Source organism: Dermacentor silvarum, chromosome 6 (assembly GCF_013339745.2).
Source record: "Dermacentor silvarum isolate Dsil-2018 chromosome 6, BIME_Dsil_1.4, whole genome shotgun sequence".
In the NCBI taxonomy this organism is placed as follows: Eukaryota; Metazoa; Arthropoda; class Arachnida; order Ixodida; family Ixodidae; genus Dermacentor; species Dermacentor silvarum.
The window spans coordinates 31,564,920-31,585,505 of NC_051159.1; the positions used below are offsets into that span (position 1 = coordinate 31,564,920).

At 46.3% G+C, this 20,586-nt stretch overlaps 1 protein-coding gene across 1 annotated transcript in view; it reads right to left on the minus strand.

Moving 5' to 3' along the window:
- Positions 1–5,782: 5,782 nt before the first annotated feature.
- The window catches only part of LOC119455383 (tubulin-specific chaperone D-like), an 82,053-nt gene continuing 67,249 nt past the window's right edge, over positions 5,783–20,586 (minus strand). Inside the window, exons 13-16 of the mRNA XM_037716781.2 lie at positions 18,612–18,763; positions 17,562–17,757; positions 11,903–12,141; positions 5,783–6,117 (exon numbers count right to left, since the gene is read on the minus strand). Of these exons, the coding sequence (XP_037572709.1) occupies positions 5,916–6,117; positions 11,903–12,141; positions 17,562–17,757; positions 18,612–18,763 (789 nt within the window). The 3' untranslated portion in view covers positions 5,783–5,915. The remainder of the gene's footprint in view (positions 6,118–11,902; positions 12,142–17,561; positions 17,758–18,611; positions 18,764–20,586) is intronic.

Here is a 20,586-nt window from a genome sequence, read left to right on the forward strand (position 1 = left end):
GCATCGGCCGACTTTTCAGCGAGACACCACCACCATCACCCCCACCGACACTTGTGAGCCTATAAAGCTTCGCTTAAAATATGCAAATGCCACGTAGCTGGACATAACCAAGATAATGTTGTTTGCCGTCGATTGGAGATACTCAAATTTAATTTTTTGCATTCCGCCTAATTACTTAATTTACCATCTTTACAAATAACATAATTAGATGTTCTTTCTCTCTCTTTCTTTCCCTCTCCTTATTTTTTCTCTCTTTCTTTTTGACCCTCGTATGTGCCAATGAGCTTGGACCCTTTCTTCACAATCACCAGGATCGGCCCACTTTTCAGCGTGACGCCGTCGTCACCACCACCGACGACAGTTGTGAGCGTATAAAGCTTCGCTTAAAACGTCATAAGAAAGGCATGGCATAGCACACGCAGCCTGCTCCGCTTTATTTCATAATATAGCAGATTCCCATAAGGGGTTGCTATTGGCCAATAGCTGACATCAATCAAGAAAGGTGTTTGGATCAGTGCGCTTCTTGCTACTGTTAGTGTGTAGTACATTTGTTGACACAGTTTAATAAACAGCCTGAAGTAAGCGAAAATCTGCTTTGAAATTTCAATTACAATTATGTACTTCCGGAAGAAGTCCACTATTGTCTGCTCACACTCGGCCATGGCCGTCCGCATAGGTTTTAAACTTTGGCTACCCTGCTTATCGGTGTCGTAGCTGTCAGATCTCGCTAATTCCGCCTAGTTTTGAACGCTCAACTACCTCGAACCACGCGAAACTTATAAGGTCAGACCACACGCACGCTTGCCAGCGTGCGTTCACTGTTGGTCGCTCCTGGTTAGGTATTGCTTCATATTGAGCTATCGATAGCCCTTCAATGTGTTGGAGATGGATATGGTTACTGTCCGTCAGTCAACGTGGAGCAGGACGAAGTGGGTCTGCACCACGTAGCATGGCCAGACTGGAGCATATGAGTGCGAGCGGGCACTCAAGCGTTGTCGTGCACAAAGCAAACACTGCACATATGCACCACAGATGCGTAGCTGCAGTCCGCTATGTAGCGTAGATACCGCGGCTGCCACGGGTGCCGCGACAAGTCTGCTGATTGAGCGCACTGTGGCTCTCTGAGGACAACCGCGAGGACAAGGCGCCAAAATCGGAAATAGTGGCGTTGACGTGAGCATCGAAAATCAAATTTGAACTGCGCGCCACAATGACGCTCATTAGGCAGAACGTTGTGGGCACGCCCCGCTCCGCTGTAGCCTCCGCAATGCAAGGCATTGAAGAAGGAGTGGAAGCACTGCATAGGGGACGTTCGAGTGCCAATAACTTTGCTTCCGCTAAACGCATTCAGGTACTTTCTGCGGCAAAGCATTTCCGAAATAGTCCATTTTAACATCAAATGCATTTGTCAACTTCGACAAAAAGTGGCTCGGGGCCCATTTAATGTAAGGACTCTTTACACTGTTCAATCCCTTTCTTATCATCCATCGTTCAAGACAAGCTGACCCTAGTGATAGGATCAGCCAAGAGGAGCGCCACTCGAACCATTGAGTGCGCTCAAAAAGGAAGATATGAAATAAATGGTGTGCACACACGCACACTCACTGTCATTGTGAAAATGTGACATTGTCACATACATGGCACACACTGTGATGTGACATTGATAGGACAATATGTTCACACAATTGTGAAACTGAGGCATACTTTGCGCATATCACACCAACAAATTTTTTACATACAGCCTTCTTCGCAGCAATGGTGTCACTTCACCTGCAGTTCTTGCTTTACACGAGAACTTGTGCACGTCAATTTTCAAAACCTCCACATAGGCTTGTGCAAAGCTATGGATTTGTATACAACATAAAAAAAGCATAACAAGTGACTGACATCATGAAGTACTTTATTCAGATCATAATGCATTCTATCTACTGAGCAATACACGAATGTGTCTAAAAGCAAACCACTGTGAACCCAGCTCACAGTTTGAAATATGCACGCTCGACATTAGGATGACACAGAGGCATAACCAGCACTTAACAAATGTATGTTGGCACAACATAATAGGCCTTGCCAATACATTGGTCGTGATGTCACAAAATTAGGCTTGCGCGAATGTAAACGTTTTGGTTCAAAGTGAATCTGAACAGTAATATTGCCCCCCCTCCAAGACATACTTATGAAAAAATGCCAAGTTCAACATTTTCTTTTTTTTACAATGCCAACAATACGTAAAATTCATTTCCCCAACATTTGCTCAGTGTTGTGGTTCACTCTACTTGAAATTTCGTGATGGCTGAGGCTGGGGAAGCATTTCGCATTTGCCCGTCGTCGCAAATTACACATGTCGCAGGTGATCTCGTCCACACGACAGCCACAGTTTAGGCTGTATTGTACAAATTCAGCTCGATGTTTTCTACCTATACTCGCGAGATTAACCCATTCCATCCACTAAGCGCACATACGAACTTGGAAGGCACACTCACTGTAGTCGGCCGGTCAACCACGGACCTGAACACCGCTTCTACAGCCCTTACACTAATCTAACCCATGAATGCGATCACTCATGGCCCACTCGTATGAACATATAAACATCCCCTATGCTTAGGCCTAACCAGTGCTGCTAGCCCTTACAAAAACGGTTCCATTACAAATATAATCACAAGCCTGCGCGACACACTGAGCACGGTCACAGTGTAAGCTGGAGGAGCGTTTGGATAGGAGTCCCTTGCAATTTGAGTGAAGATGGTAACAGCAAGTACTAAGTATACGAAGAGTAGTAATTTAATTTGTCCATAGTGAAAAACACTCAGGTGTCCTTTATAATGGGAGAAGTAGGTCGTGAATGACATGAAGTGGGCCAGTATGGGTACTTTGTTGTTAGTGAATACAAAGTCCAAACAAGACCCGGTTCGTGAAGACCTACATTGTGTATTTGACACAAATGTCATGCCGAGTTCTTCTTGGACACACTGAATAAACCAGACGTTGTGGGGATCGATGCGAGATGCGCGCCACATAGCATCTATACGTGTGCCCGTTGCATTGCAGTTGCATACTATTATACTAGGTGGCACGCCATGTAGCAGTTGCATAGGTAGCGGTACAAGGTAGATAGAGAAGTTTTGAGGAAGAAAAAGATTATGGAGATGTATAAATATTGCTGTAATGTAAGTCATGTGTGGCATGACTCATTAAGTCAAGCAGGGTATGTGACCGTTTTTCACCGTCTCATTTCAAAGCGAATGCTATCAAATCATTATCATCATCAGTAGCATCGTATCGTGCCAATTGACACGATGATCATCATCATCAATAGCAATGTACTGTGCCACGGGTCAAGGGATGCGACACGTACGTCACGTAGTCTGCATACCTGTGTTTACTCTTCGGAACCCGTTATGGGGGCTCCTCGCAAGGTACGAACACTTCTGAAGAAGCGAATTGTAGAGCTACGTGTGTGGCTGCAACCAGACAACATCAGGCTCAGCAGACCGCTCAGCAGAGAGCAGCACAAACCGCAGCTCGCCATCGATGCCGGGTGGACAGTTCAGATCTTTATTGTGAAAACGACGCGAACAGACTTCGTTGCGAAGACCCTAAAGTGCATGGTGCCGAAAATGGAGCTCCTATGGAGCTGCTCCTCCAGCTTACGCTGTGACTGTGCTGCGTGTGCCGCACAGGTATGTGACGGAACAGGCATGTGACGGAATGAAGCAAGCCAGGCGTGCTTGTTTTGTTTAATATTCCAGAGGCATGACAATAAAGTTGAGGCAAACCGCAACAAGACAAAGGTTAAACACCAACTGTGAACCAGCACTGAACCGTAACTTTCATCGTCACCGGAGCATAGGCTAGGCTGGACCCGTTACAATAGCAGCGCACATCCACTCTTAAAGGGAGCCCAGAGTATAGCCGTTGACTACTACAATATGAAACAAATAAACCTCTCGGTCTGCTTGTTCCTTACATGTGTATGGAACTGAGCTATACAATTAGCCAGCTTGTATTGATACAAGTAACATGGTGTTCAATGACAGGTTTGTTAGCGTGCTGTGAATGTACATTCTATTTGCCCGATTATTTTGACTACATGGTCGTTCATCCATTTGCTGTGGCTGTATGGCTTTCGGAAAGCTGTGATGTCACCTTGCTGACAAAAGCAAGTGTTGTAGGACAACCTGAATGGTGCTAACTATCACCACAACCGCCATTTTTCCGCCATCTTGCATGCCAATCAGGTCCGAAACATTAGTCGGCGTTAATAAAGAGGGGGCCGGGCCACAAGAACGAAGAAAGGAACAGGACGCAGGACTGTTCCAATAATCGGGCAAGTTCGAAAAATGGGTTGAAAACTGTAGACGAATTCTGCATCCTTGGCTTGTCTTGGCTTTCAGCTGCGTGAATGGTAATGCAAATTGCACACAGAATCTGTTTGACACGTTTTTAATTTATAAACGTTGGTTCAGAATACATCAAAAATTCTGAATGCTGAAATTCGAATTGAAGCAAATACCAAACAGCACGGTACTTATGAATCATTGAATAATCGAAAATATTGTATATTCGCCCAAGCCTACACAAAACATATGCAGAGCACGGCGATAAGCACAACACAAAGTGAGCAGCTCCGAAATAATAAAAACTACGCATGTGCATAAAAATCCTACATTATTTCAAATGTAATTCCGCCACACATAAATGGAAAAACCTTGCAAGCATTAGAGTACAGTGAAAGCTCGTTAATTCGGCCCCCGTTAATTCGGAAATTCGGATAATTCGGCCTGCTAATTCCCTCCCTTCAAAAATGTACATATGTCTATGGCAGCGAACTCTCGTTAAATCGGCACGAAATTACGCGTGCACCGCTTAATTCGGACTGGAGACAGGCCAATACCGGCGCTGAAGTGAGTTTTTGGAGTTTTGGAGCGCAGAAATCAGTACTGGCACGTACACACTAGCCGCAAAACGCGCGCGGCGCGCCGCCGGCGGCCAAAACGCAGCTGCGGCAGGGCGGCCACACCAACCGGCGGCGCGCCGCTGCGGCAATCACGTGACAGACTAGACTCTTCCCCCCCTCAACGTTGCCCCCCTTCTCGAACTAACCGCGTTGTCATGGCAATCGTGGAGCTCTTAGGTGCCTAGGGACATAATCGCTTAGGGACTTTTGAGGCACTGGTCTCCGCTGAGCGTGGCTCTCTTATCTCCGGGACCGGGCGCAGTGACCTTGCCGAGCGCAGCTCCTACGTGCGTAGGGAGCGAATCGTTTAGGGCGCGTTGAATATCTGGCGGTGTCTGGGCCACGCCGGCCGCGCTGTAGCGTTTGTTCAGGGCCGTTTATAGTCAGACGTAACGCGAGCGTGCACGCTACGTCACGTTGGCGGAAACGAACCTCTCAACGTAACCGGCGGCTTCCGACGCGGCCCGATGGGCACGGCTCCTGACCCATTCGCGCGTTGGTCGCGCAGAATGCGCCAACCCACAATGCATTTAGCGCGAAGAAATAAAGGCGCCCACTCCACTTCGCCGATGGTCGCAGACAGCCCTTCAAAGCGGCGCGCGGGCTTGTGATCATATTGCGCATGCTCCGAAGATAACAGCCGACGCGCGCGCGTCGGAAGAGGTGGCGTTTCGGCTGGCGCAGCGTGGCTGGCCGCGAACGATGCTGACCTGCGCGCCGATAACGTCGGACTAGAAACGAGCGGTCGGGCGGGTCCGCATGACACCAGTTTCCCGCGCGCACGTCAGGGAAGCGGACTGTACCTTGCAAGCATTACAGTACACCGGAAGACACATAATGGGCGCGCTTCTTTACTAGCTTTCACTTTTGAGTTCAAACAGAGTCCTGAGCCTTTCTACAGGGATATCAATATCGCCCTCATTCCAGTCTGTGTCGGAGAGAAGTATGCATGCCTCTTCTAGCTTTTCTTCGTCTTCCAATACCATGTATAGCAAGAGAGATTCGCACAGCCGGAGCGCAGTTGCTTTGCGCACTTTGCTCCAGCGATGCTGCAAAAGCCTGAAGAGCTTCTTGAGAACTTCTTCCTCAGGTCTCCTTCAAACTGTAGCCACGTGGCAAGCAAGCTTGAAATGGCATCGAGCTTCTGGAAGGACTTCGACCTAGAGTGAAAAAGAAAAAAAAAAAAAACTCCCCATCACACATTTACCTTACTTGAGAACACCAATACTGGCAATTTCTACGAATTCACACAAAAGTGCCAGGCGACTGGCCGCTCGAGGCACTTTGTGTGTATTTGCGGGCTTGTTTCACGCTTGAAGAAAAAATTGATGTAGCACGTATTGAGCAACAGAAAGCTTTATCGGGAGTTTTCCATGTTGCTCTACAATTTCCTCATTGACATTTTTCATCCAATTATAATATTTTAGAAGTTGACTAAATAATTAAGACTAATTATATAATTAGGCAGAATGCAAAAAATAATATGAGTATCTCCAAGCAACAGCAAACAACATTACCTTGGTTTTGTCCAGCTACGTGGCATTTGCATATTTTTAAAGTTTGGTGCAAGTTACGTGGGATACCCTGTAGTGCATATATTCACCCGATTCTACCGTGCCCCCTTTTTTTCCTGGAAAATGGGTGTGAAAATAGCCTGTGTGTTTCAAATAAATACTAGGTAGAAACCACTATTTTAGACTGAAGCTGCTGAAATAAAGTTGTATGTATGTATGTATGTATGTATGTATGTATGTATGTATGTATGTATGTATGTATGTATGTATGTACGTACGTACGTACGTATAACGATACATTTTTTTTAGTTTCCAAAAAATGAACAGTTTTACATAACAAAAGCAAGCTTCTATCACTACAATGCAGATTGTGAAGCGTGCTTTATTAAATGTGCAAATGAAATAATTAGCAACAAATAAGTTGTTTGTTCTGAAACTCTGGACTCTTCAGAGCATATGTGACCATATTATTAGAATTAAGTTTTAAAAGGCAGTTTTGTGAGCCCGCAAGCATCCTCATAAAGCTTTGAGACTAAACTGGAAATGTGCACCGTTTTCGGTGACGGCAGAGCGGAAAAAACCCTCTTTTTTCTCTAGTTGTCATACCAGTTGGCACTACTATTTTATGAAATAACGCTGCAATTAAGCACAGTTAAGATTTAATCTGAAGAAAGCACACAAGAGCTGCATCCACATGGAGTACCAACAATAGCCAGTGCCAAATGCCACCTCTAAATGAAATTTGAGTGCAAACGACCGCAGCTTAGCCAGGAAAGTCTGGATTCCTGAGTGATGCAGCATCATCTACTACATTACCTCCACTATGGTCAAGATGAAAACTGTAACATTTTTCTTGCAGTTTTCTATACTGATTGTGCACAGCTGACGATGTGAAGTAGCTGAAAACTGTGGAAAAGAATTTTTATATTTGCAAGTCGTGATTATTATTCAATTCGGGAACTGAACCACATCAAACAATACTATTCAATTCGTCATTTGAAAATTTCAAATATTTGCACAATCCTATCAGACACAAACCTGAAGCAGTGTTCGCAGCACCCGCAATAGCCTACTGTCATAGGCAGTAACATCGCCGTTGTCATCATAAGATAGTGACAGAACAAGCTTCCATGTAGGCGTGTGAAGATGATCATGTCGCTTTTATTATGAAAGTGTATTTAAAGGAGAAGCTATTTTACATGCTGAGCTAGCAGCAACAGAGCCATGTAATACGTTTTTGGCGTTGCAGAGACTTATGTGCATTGCAGGATGAACTGACAAGAATGGTCAGTCGAGGCACCATACCGTTCGCAATTGTTGCAGAGTTGTACCAAGAAATGTGCAATATGAAATGCAATGGATCATTTTGTGGTTCACAGAAATCAATAAACAGCTGTCTGAGAATGACTGACAGCAGGTGTGAATAAACTTCCATTCCATGTGGGTATAAATTCTGCAAGTTTCATCCGTTTATGACCGTAAAAATTGGAGGCATGCTACTTTTTCCCAGTTACAGTTAAACCTGCTTATAACGAACCTTCATATAACTGAATTCCTGGATATAACGAAGTTTTTCTATTCCCCGCCATTACTCCATAGAAGCACATGTATTTGAGACCTCTACGTAACTAAGTGGCAGCAGGCGACCCCCTCGATATAATGAATTTCCCCCTCCGACAACCTAGAGATTTCGCCCCAAATATTGTCATTTTTGCGCGAGCGGCAACCGGAAGCACCTTGTCCGCCGTGACGGAATGCGAAGCGAGCGCACGTGTGCGAGGCGGGCCTGCATTCCTCGACCCGGCGATCTTGCTGCCGCGGGCGTGACCTTTCCCCCTCCCTTCATTCAAACCTGATCCTGCTGCTTCCTGCAGCTGGCCTAGCCCGCCAAGCCGGCACTCTCTCCTTTTCCAGTTGATGTTGCCGACGCGCTGGTACACGCTGTGACACATCACACTCGATGAGTGCGGACGTGCGCTGTCAAACGCTGGCGGCGTGTGGAAGCGCTGCTAGAGAAGCGAGCGAAGTGACTTTCGTGCTGTTGTCTATCGCTTCAACGCAAACTGAGCGCCGAGAACACACAGCATGCACAAAGCTACGAGCCGCCGACGCACCTACACTGCTAGACTCTGCCCCAACGCAGATCGCTTTCAAGATACGGCCCGCGCCGCCGGGCAGTACGCAGTTGATGCCAGAGTACAGTACAACGCCACCCCGCTATCCCTCCCCCCTCACTCGCTCGCTGGTGCCTCAAGCGCAACGGAAGAAGGCGCGCTTCCTCCCTGCTTTTCTTGCACGCGCGAGATTAGACGCGGTCGTCGGCTCCCCTCGCACGTTTTCACTCGCACATACAGCATACGGCGCGCGGCGACTGCGTTATCGCCCTTGGAGTTTATACGGGATATCTATGAGCCAAAACCAATTTTAGGGCCACAACGCGTCATAGACACCATCTTTATGTAGCAAATACGGATCTCAAGGGCCATACTTTTTCTGGCGGAAACCGAAAATACGTCATAGTTGTCGCCCCCGGCACTTTGGGCGGCCAATGCCATCGTCAAGCCACTAGTCAAAAAAATGAAAAGTCAAAATGGCCGCTCGGGCCGGCGCGGGGTGGCAGTTCGCAACGTATGATGCGGGAACAGTCCCACAGTTGCGACGCAACACCGGGGTTACCAATGCATTGGGGTCTATGGGAGCTGTGCCGGGACCGGCCGAAAATGAACAGCCGGGAAAACGCAGCCCCCGGGAACATAACAGCGAGGTTCTACTGTAACACTATACGACGCTACGACGCCATCGTGACGCTCGCTCTTTGTTTCCGATGCCTCGTGCTTGTGCGAAACGACACGCGTCCACGCATCCGGTACCTGGTGTGACATTCCAAGGATGAGTGTTTCAACGAAAACGGAAAACTGGGCGCACGTTACAATTGAGGGCGCGTTATAATCGAGTAAATACGGTAAGCAGTTTCTTTTTCGAATTTTCGTGCCGAACCTGCATATAACGAAATCCTCTTTATAACGAAGTTTTTCGGGAATTTGTCAATTTTGTTATATCCAGGTTTAACTGTATAAGCTGACTGTGTTAGAGATTCATAAAAATGGTACTGGTGAATGTTAACATGGTAAATATTATCAAGCTGAAATCAAACATCAATGGAAAAGAAAAGGGAAGACACCTTCTGTGCTTGATAACTAGAAATCACTATGAGCGACTGTGGCCTAATTGATAACTAAATGCACTTGTATCCCAAAGTACTTCTTGAACAGTGCTACCTAACACTACGTGGAACACCAATGCTTTTGATCTTTGACATCGGGAATGAATACCTTGCAACTCGGGATTCTAACCAAGTGGATACTCCTTGACCACTAGAAGTATTTCCATGGTGGCAACATGAGCATAGAGAATTATTAATTTAATGAGTTAATCAGTAAAATTTAAAGTGATCAACAGCGGTGGTCAACAGTAAGGTTTAGTTTAGTTATTCGAGAGCCTGCCAGCGATCATACCAGAGATTCTGAATCTCCATTACTGGCGCAAATTTTGGGCGGCAGAAATTCTTAGTCTTGAATATCCCACATTTATTAATCAGGGACAGTCATCAGTGAACATTGTGAGAATGCCCTAGAAAAAAAGATGTTCTCATGACTCCAGAGCAAGGTTTGATAAGCAGGACAGTGGAACTTGAATGTAACGAGCCTCGATAACGCTAATTGTTGAACATGCAAAACTTAGTACAGATTGATACTCGCGTAAAATAGCTCTCTCATAACCAACGAGACATTAGGTATGTCGAACTAGGTGCTTCCACTGCAATCAAGCTCTTGAATGTGAGTAGCCTCGCCTGACTAACGGGACGCACTTTCTATGGTGGATGTGCCACACCCGATACTGTGCAGATACTGGAACTGGACAGGAGCAGGTCGAAACCATCTTGTGCATCGAGTACGCCTTTCTTAGCGAACATCAGATTTGGTTCAAGGCACAATTACGGCCTATACACGTAGTTGTTACCAATAAATGGATTCCTTGCTTGTTTCTTATCTCCACTGCAGATAATAAATCTGTCTATACATAGTTTTCACGGACGTCACATCCGGGGCGTATGGGATAGGTGGCTGCCATTACGGAGAACTACTGCCGTGGCGCCGCCCTTTGCAGCGTGTGCGGGCTGCAATGCTTTCGCCCTGTGCGTGTTCGAATACGCTACAGCGTCGCAATGCCGATGTGTGCCATGATCGGCTGCAGTGCGAGAAGCAAGTCTGCCGCACGGAAAACGAGCATGGAGCCAGGAACCGGGCTGTACTGCTTGCCGAAAGTGATAACTCGGCAATGCGAGCGCACGAAAGTGTTGGCGGAGGAGCGTCAGCGTCTCTGGCTCGCGCAATCGCATAAACAGAAAAGATATAAAGAACCTGGATTACGTCCGTGTGTGCAGTCGCCATTTCAGTTCAACTCTTCATTTGCTGTGTTTCTTAAGATGTGTACACAGAGCCATATATAGGCACGTTTGTTTAATTTTAACCGATTATCGAAACAGTGAGAATTTTCATTTTAAGCTCTGTCTGGGCACGTTGCTGCCCACTATGCCCGAGTAACGCTGGTTTTCACAGTGAAAAAAGGAGTGAAACGCTATCGCAGTGGGCTGTACCTTTTACGCCTATATTTAACCAGAGTTGCAGAAGGCTGTGTTTAGGTAAGCGAATAGCGAAATAAGGTATTTTGCGTCATACTTAATGCCCGGCAGCGTCGAGCATTTGGAGCAGTGCACGGTGCCGTAATGAACAGCTAACGAACGAGTTCATGCAAATGGGTACCATGTTAAGCACGTTAATCCAGGGGCACGGATTTACAAATATATTCTTTAAATGTTTGTAACCTTACCTCGCTCAACACGATGACGCGCTTGCATGGAGGCTAGCTGCATTGCTGTCATGCCGCTTACTCGGTCACTTGTGAAGTAGTTATGAGCCTCAAGAGACTTGTATGCTTTCATTTCAGTAAGCGATACGTAGTTCGTCGACAGCACCAAATAATTTAAAATGTCAGCATGCATCGTAAACGGTAGCAGGTCGACGTCCGTCGTCGTGTCGGTCCCGCCGCACAGCGTGTACAGACCAACACCGTCGCACATGTTGATTTTTGCTTTGTAGCGAGCACGCGTCAGGCCCACCAGCTCGGCAAAATATGATGGGCAGAATTCCTTCTGCCTGACCGTCGCCGTCATTGAACAAGCGATAGTTCGCAAATCGCAAAATCAACGCCGAAAGACTGCATAGACGGTGCTGTGACGTCACGTGAAAACTATGTATAGTGAACGCACCATGGAAGTTCATTCAAGTTCATTATAGACGAGTTTAGGTATATCAAACTACCTGATACTGTATCCAACTAGCTTTAGGGCATAAGCCTGTTTATTACAAACCTGCACGTTTTGAGCCAAGCATCCCGCTGAACGGCTTCGACAAATTCAGGGGGAGCCCCGGTGAAGGCACCAGAAACTGCCAGGTGGTCCAGGGCTTTGAGGTACTTAGGTAGAGCCCTGTTCACGAATGCTTCATCACTGAGGAGCCCGGTGAAGAATCCATACACCGACTCTTCAAGGGTGCGGTCCTGTTTGACCGTGCCGAGGAATGATAGCAGCGCTTTCTTGCCAGTGATGAACTAAAGAAAAAAAAGAGAAAATGGAGCATAAGGGTGGATGGGGTTACATGTCCGAAATTTCCAGAGTGGCAATCTTAGTATACAGTGATAACAGAAAAATTCAGCAGAACCTTTCTCACGATGACCATTGACTGTAATGCGTTTAGCACTGAATCAATATAGCGACACAACAAATTGCCACTGCCGAAACGAGTTATGTATGAGGCATGTACTGCAGCGGGACCACCCTTTCGTGCTTCTCTAAGAACGCTCGGCGCCATCTAGCACTGCCGCCATGAAGCCTGCACGTGGTCTCCGAAATGCATGCCGCTGTGTGCGAGCACAGAGAAATGAGTCATGTGGCAACCGGGCTCCTCTCTGCAGTGTGACATCACGACTTCTGAAGTAATTTTTCGTACTTCTGCCGCGTTGGCTCAGTAAATATTCGCGAAACTTGCCATATTCAGTCTTGGGCTCCTTTAGAACACAATGTAGTCAATCTTTACTGCTAAAAAATTAACTGGGACCCAGAAGACGTCAAAATCCATGACGTCATAGTGAGCTGGTGCGGGAACTTCAAGGTGGCGTCGCCACTCGCCTCTGTGTTTTTCGTTTCTTTCTGGCTTACCAAGCGGCTTCTCGCAGTAAGAGTGGCATTTTCGGTATTGTGGAAGGGTAATCCACTGATACAGAAGAAATCATTTTTCCCTTTAGTGTCCCTTTAAAGAATGCATACTGTGTCCCATGACAACTGCCCCTTCCCACTCTTGTTACGCTTCACCGCAATACTTTGCAGCGTAACACTGCTGTATTGAGGCAAAGCGGATTTTCGAAAACCGGCATTATGCAACGTGCCGGGCTTTCCGAGCGGAGTCGGTGCCATTGCTGACAGTGGCGAATTATTTGAATGAAAAACACGGCACCAAACGGCAAGATGCTTAATAGCGAACGTCGAAGCTGCTAGGCCTAGCGTTGCTATAGTGGTGGCTACGGCTGCCAGTGAATCTGCATGCGAGAGCGCCGGTTCGAGGCGGCAACATAATCAAAATGGTGGCGGTAGTGGTGGCGGTGAAAGTACGCTGCGCGGGGAAGCGCAGCATACTTTCACGCGTTGCAACTATAAAAAAATAAAAAGTCGGTTACAACGTAAGAAGTCAGGGGAGGCGCCCCCCCCGCCCTGATCACTGAAGCACTGAAGCGCTGCAGCCGATTGCCACCGCGACTAAGGAAATAGTCCCACTGACGCGACTCGGCCCAGCTCGAAGCGTGGGCTGCCATGTCCTCTGTTGGCGGGGTCACCGGCCGTCCGGCTCATGACGTCAGTCTAGAGTGTATAATAAATGTCCACACTGTGATCAATGTGCAACACTTTACCACATGGTATGGGCTTGCGCAAACACACCACAGCTCACACCCATAACACATCCCACCACATGGCAGTGGGAGGTAGCGCTGTCCAGCTCCGACTCGACTGATGAGCTCAACCTGGTCAACCGAGTGAGAAGGGCAGCTAAGGCCGCTGGACTCCTGGACTGAGAGGGACCACCCACTGCAGAGCGGAGGAGCTACCTACGCTCGCGTGCTCTTTTGATTAAAGTTTATTCTCTCTCTCTCAGTCTAGAGTGCGTGCCCATTGGTGGATGCTCGTGTGCATCCACTTTTGAGGGGCAAATGTCGCTGCCTTCTTAGGTTGTACACGACTATAGGTGGCGAGAGGCTGCAATCGCGGAGGTTTACGGTGGATTTCATACTCGTAGTTGGAAGAAAAATTTGATAAAATGGCCCGGTCCCATGTACGGCTCGCCAAAATTGCGGCAAAAAAAATGGGGTCCTCACACGAGTCTGTACGTTGGTTATATCGCCTATATGAATTGTAGTAACATTTATTTACTAATTAAAATAACAAACATCGTGCAATGCACCGACCATGTAAGCCTGTAAATATCTCGCTGGATGACCACGAGCAGTCACTATCAGAACGCTGGCATTGTGAAGAACGCCGGCAGATTGGACGAACGGTTCGTACAGCCATGCGATTCACCGCGACTCCGAAAATTAGATTCATCATCATCATCTGCATATATTTATGTCCACTACAGGACGGCCTCTGTCAGCGATCTCCGATTACCCCTGTCTCTTAACTTAGGCTATGCGATCTGCAACACTTTGGGCACGGAAAAGCAGCCTAAGAAGGAAGACAGTGTGCATGAAGTTAGCAGCCATCCCTGCTCACCCTTGCTCATTGCATCCCCCAATGATTACCAACAATTGGATACAGTATGCGGGCCACATAAGCATCAACTGCGCACAGTCATTTGCAGCTGCGGCAGGGCTAGATGAGAAGACACGTGCTCTCCTCCCCTTGCGTGCATTTGATCACGTGACCTCCAACTAACCCGAATATTGACCGCGTGGGAAGATAATGTCGATCAAGCCGCCAACCTTTTCGGCTCAGTGTTACGCGCTTTTTCTTGCACCCACAGTGTATGAGTCGCTCACTCATATGACTTTTGAACTTTATACGCTCACTCATATGACTTTTGGACTTTACACGGAATATCATGGCGATGACGACGACGGCAGCGAAAATTTGCCTGGAGCGTCGATACAATTGCAGTCGCAATAAAACGAGAAATATAAAACAGGCGTCGAGCTCGCTTGTACCGCGGCTGCGGACGTTGTACTGTGCACTGGCTACAAACACAGCATGAGCACCAACGACAAAACCAACAGTAGGCACCTCGCTTATCGGTACTTCGCCAGAACCTGTCTGACGTTGAAAAGGAAGTGTATTTTCCACCGTATAAGCACCTGCAGAAACATAACACAAGGTGCGCGGGCAGACAGCGCACGCGAAGGGACCAGCCATCTCGGATGGCCCAAGCTTGAACTCGGCGCAGATTAGCTCCAAAGTAAAGCACGTGACCCGCGTATGTATGGCAGAGGCAGGAAAAGTAGGAGTTGAGGACCCGTGTGTTCTAGCTGCTAGGCAAAAGAAGACTCCACACCACTATCAAGAAGGTTCCTCAGCTCACGTGTTTCCATCACCGAGTGACATGTACCGCCAGAGGTTCTATGAAGTACTTGACACAGTGCTGTCTTCGTTAAACAACAGGTATCCACCTGATATAAGTCTCACATTGAACAGCTTACCATAGGGAAGTTCTACGGTGATAGCGTTCGACGGTGACGACCTTGAACCAGGACACCTGATTTTGCACACCTGATTTTGCACATATTTTAAGCCAGCAAAGGTCGGCATCATTGCACACATTTGAGGACGTTGTGCACATGTTTACGGGGGGCAAGGGTGAATACCTGCGAAACCTTTTGCCGGAAATGGCCAAGCTAGAAAAAAATTGTGTTGGCCATACCGGTCTCGTCGACCACATCCGAGAGGTCCTTTTCTTGCCTTTGGCGACTGAAAATGTACTTGCGGTCGACGACTGGACAAGCCTGTTCGAACCATCTGGCAATTTTGCACGCCCACAAATAACTCTCCCGCAAAATCAATTTGAATAAGATTGCCGATGACTTCATTTCCAGATCAAGTGCCCAAACGAACACTTTTTCAATGATGGTGAAATCATTGCATTAGACAACGATGTGATGCCGTTAATAGGAGAGACAAAGGCACCAACTTACAAGGCAAAGCAAACCACCTGGCTTAGAAAACAATGCAAAAAGTTTACAAAAGAACGAAAATGGTGTAAATTAACAGCGCAAGCTGAGTGAGACCATTTGGGTAAGAAAAGACGCGTGGTTGTGCTATTTGTAAAACTCTCCAGTCCATGCTGTGCATTTTCCTTATTAATTTTTATTCGTCATATGCTGCATTTGCTGCTCAATAACACAATCCACGCTGTTCCTATTTCCTATTGAGTCTTTTCGCGCTTTTGAGATATTGCTGTCTTATTTATTTGTTAATATGTTTATTTATTTCGGCACCTGATGATTTTTACTCTATAATCCTTTATTCTGCCTGTGGAAAATAAACGAAACCAGTGGCATAAGGCATGCTTTGACAAGTAATGAAACTATTGCGTTATGGAATCACATTATACTTATGCTAATAATTCGTGATAAGTTGTGTTCAGAAATTGTTACATATCGTTTAATTTTTATTTATGTTATGTCTTACTCTTATCTTCACAATAACTGACCTTTCGTCAGGGAAATATTTCTTGATTGTATCTTTTGTATTAAAACATTTACAAGGCGTTACATGGCGTTTTTCATTAATGTGTATTTGTGCGACGTAATGCGCACAAAACAAATAACGTGTTTATTTGTTTTGCCCTAACATGTTTAACTGAATTCGCTTGTCGCATGGCTCATCCAAAAGATGCCACTCTCTTGGTGGTACGAGGGGACTCGGGCTGTTAAACTGAATTATCTACTACTCTGAGGTCTTGGAAATACACATACAAGCTCGTCACTTCAGTGAACAATCTATCGAGGTCGCACGAAGTTTCCAGTGTAATTTTTATTAAAGGTAATATATATATATATATATATATACGCATACATGGGTAGGGTTCGGAAAGCTGGTCAGGCCCCAGCCCCCCCCCCCCCCCCCCCGGAAAAATTAAAACTTTCCTCCTATGCACACAACCTTCTAGCAAGAAAAACGAGCAAGGTCTAACATGCGTCGCCCGTTGGCAGCAGATTTCCTAAAGTCCGGTTTGCCACAACATGACTGTGTTATGTGGTAAAGCATACAAACGCCGCGAAGGGGGATTTGGTTTTGCGTCCTATTGCACCGCACAGGCAAGTTTCGGCCCAATTTTTTAGAAAAAAAAAAGAAAAAAAAAGAGGGTGCGCGCATTAGAATCGGGCAAATACTGTAATCAGACATTGTGATCCACGGTTATTGCTTGAACAGCCTCCCAGGGTAGGCTGAAAATAGGTATTTTTGATCAGAGATGACGTGTGTTCAACACATTCGCGCTCCCCTAAGCTCCGCTGAGACAGGCACTGCCACTAAAGGGGTTGCTAGTGGAGCCACCACTGGGATCAGGCGCATGCATACTCATGCTCAAGTTGGAATTATCAGGCAAAGGCCAATTTTAGGATCGAAATAACAAATAAACATTTGGGTACATGGGCATTAGCCGGCACCCTGAATTAAGATCAAATTAACCAAGAAATTGAAACAGCAGAAGTAGAGTTAATGAAAGTCTACTGCATTTCTGCTCAACTCTGCAACTAAATTAGCACACGATCGGGCAGCCGGACTCTGAATTATTGCGCGGCGTGCTGTAAGGTGTCCAAAATTTCGGTCAACCGACATTAAGGCCAGTGTATATATATTTCAGTTACTCACGAAAATAATATTAGTGGGAAGTCAGGGCTCTTTCACCATCTGCCTGTCCCTTAATTGCTTCATCTGTTGCACTCTGAACACGATCAAAATGAATGGTTATAAGAGAATAACTCACAAAGTTCTCAGACATGCTGCCCACACTGACGAGGAATCCCTTGAGCAGGGGCTCGCGGTACGAGTCGAGCACCAGCAGCTGGCTCCAATAAGGGAATGTCTCCTTGGAATGCCGAAGGTTGATAAGGCTCCCCAGGTTTTCAGGCAGGATCTTGCGTGCTTCCTCTCGATGGGGGATGTATGGAATCTCCGGCGTGCTGCATCAATTGAAAGAATGAAGAGTGCTCAAGTACGCAAAAGCTTGCGCTTTTTCTTAACGCCTTTATATTCGATTCTATCGTGCATTACTTTTCCTGAAAGCTTCACTGAAATATGACACGCGTGATAGAATAGAGTACAAAACCAAAGCTGCAACAGGTGGTGTCCAAATGCCATCCCCCGATTTCGAACCCAACCTTTCAACTTTGAAGGCTGTACACTGATGATCTGCGAGCGTTGGAAGCTTGTCGTCAATGGAAACCACTGTGGGTGATGTTTAACGAGTAATGCCCGGTCTACTGCGGCTCGGATGCAATAAAGTTTTTATTTTTTTTAAAGTAAAAACAAATTGCCATTTCTTGCTATTACCACGAAAATGTAATGGGAGAACAATCAGGTGTATCTGCATTTTTCTTTTATGTATGAAAATCAAGGTGCACGTTACAATCGAGGGCACAAGAATCGAGTAAACACAGTGGTGGCTACAGATGGGGCTGCATGCAAAAATAGAGAGAGATAGAGAAAAAAAAAATGTGCAGAAACCATTGACGATGATTGTCAATGTAAACGAATAGCTGAATGCTTTCAGAAAGCTATTTGTTTACTGCAGGAATGATGTACTTGAAGGCATATTTTTGTTGCAGTGAGAACATTTAAGCAGCGTCTGTTGCTTCATTGCATAATACGGTAAACAACATAACTGTTAACCAGTAAATCTGTTAGTGGTACCGGAGGCTCCTCCTGCAGCTTCCATAGGGGTAGAGAGCACATTTTGTGTGCCTTTTAAGCCAGCAATCGGAGCAGGTTTGATTGTAAGGTTTGCGTAATGGATTAGTTCAGAGCGAAGTCTTACTTGTACAGCAACTCAATGAAAGTCGTTATTGCCAGGCGGCATACATTGTCCACAGGCTCCACACTCTGTTGAGCTAAGGCACGCATCATTGACGACACCTGTACTTCGGGAATGGCATTGGGCAGTACCGATGCAAGGTAGCAGATGAGCTCCTGCAATGCAGATAATTAAACAATTAATAGTATTCAAAACAGAAGTAACTGCAACAACAAGTGAAATGCAATCAAGCACTGTACTAACTCATGGGAACGTTAGAAGAGCTTAGGAAACCAAGGGGGTATACTTTTACAGCAACCTTAACAAGCCAACAGAAAATGAAGACAAAGAAAGCATACAATGTTGATTCAACGTTACTAGATTAGCTTCAGTTGTAAAACTCGCTGGCGTTGCGCAGAACCACCACCCACCTGCTCATTCATCGCACTGCCGTCGCACGCAGCTTCACTTCCCCACTTGCCGGCTACGCGAACTGGCTGTACGAAACACGCGGTGCAGCGTTGGTGTATTCTGTGGTTGGTTGTTGACGGCGGATTTCAGGAAGCATGTCATCCGCGAAACTGTAGCCTTAGCCATGTTTGTTAAGGATACTAGCAGACGATGCCGACGTGCTGCGTTCCTGACTGCAACAAGCGGCTGTCGAACGATGTCAACAGTTCGGCGCGCCACTTCTTGTGTGCTCCCAGCAATGCGACACTTCGCTCGGCGTTGAACAGAGCGATTCCTCGTGCCGACCGGGAACTCTGCGAAATCCATGGTGTGTGATTTACACTTTCATGAGCAGGACATCTGAAAGTGTTTGTGCATATTATCAATGGACAGACGGTTGAGGTGCCACGAGACAAGTGGGCACTTGCCGAGGGTGCGATGCCAAAAGTGTTCCCGAACCTTCCCTCGTATCTGTCGAACCAACCGGGGGGGGGGGGGACGCAAACTAAGAGAGATGTTTGGTGACCTGTTCTGGGCCATCTTAGAAGAGCTGTCAGAGAATACGCTGAGTCGTGTTGGGTGCCCCTTGCGCTTTCAGGAACTAAGTGCACGCATCATTAAATTTTTAACAGCGAAGCTGTTTAAACTTTTTGCTTCTCTGCGTAATGTTTGCAAAAACTCGCCTTGCGATGATGTCACTGCGCACAGCTGCGCCTTGCATCACCTTGCGATAGCCGATCAATAGCTAATCGATAATCGATCAATAAACAATAAATTCCGGAAAATGCTAGGGATGACTTGGTAGTGCTTAGTATAGCCCAAATAGTACATGGCCAATACCTTGCGACAGTCAATCAATCACTAATCGATCAATAATCAATAAATTCCGGGAAATGCTGGAGATGACTTGGTAGTGCTTACCCTAGCCCAAATATATGGCCAATACCTTGCGATAGCCTATCAATAGCTAATCGATCAATAATCAATATATTCCGGAAAAGCATAACCCGTATAAGGCCAGGACCCGCTAGGTGCCAATCAGCTCCACTGTTTCTTTAGCTTTGTGCCACTTGTGCAAGCTACGCTAATTTCTATTAAGTCACGCGCATGCATACACGCATACCTTGCATAAAAATGCGTTCTAAGGCAAGGTTCTTCGAGCAGCGGCGGGGATCCAGTCTTAAGTAAAGGCAGCGAGGAAACGTACCAAGCTGCTGTAGGTGGAGTTGGTTTCCACGTAGGCCCAAATCATTTGCCTAGATCATGACCTTTCTGACAATTTAAGTCCCGACTATATATAGGGGCATACAGTTGTTTTTTACTTCGTTTTCTTTAATGAAGCATTCAATGGTTTAAAAGAAAGTTGTGCTGTTAATTTGGTGGATAACAAATTTGGTCTCGCTAGCTGGCGTATAACTGCCCCAGACCAAAGTGTTAAGTAAGTAAAAGTGGTGAAAAAACGTGCCAAGCTGCTGTATGGGAAAAGTAAACTGCGTGAAAGGTTGAGGGTGGCAGGAAGAAACACACGACACTTAAAACGCAGCTGCGC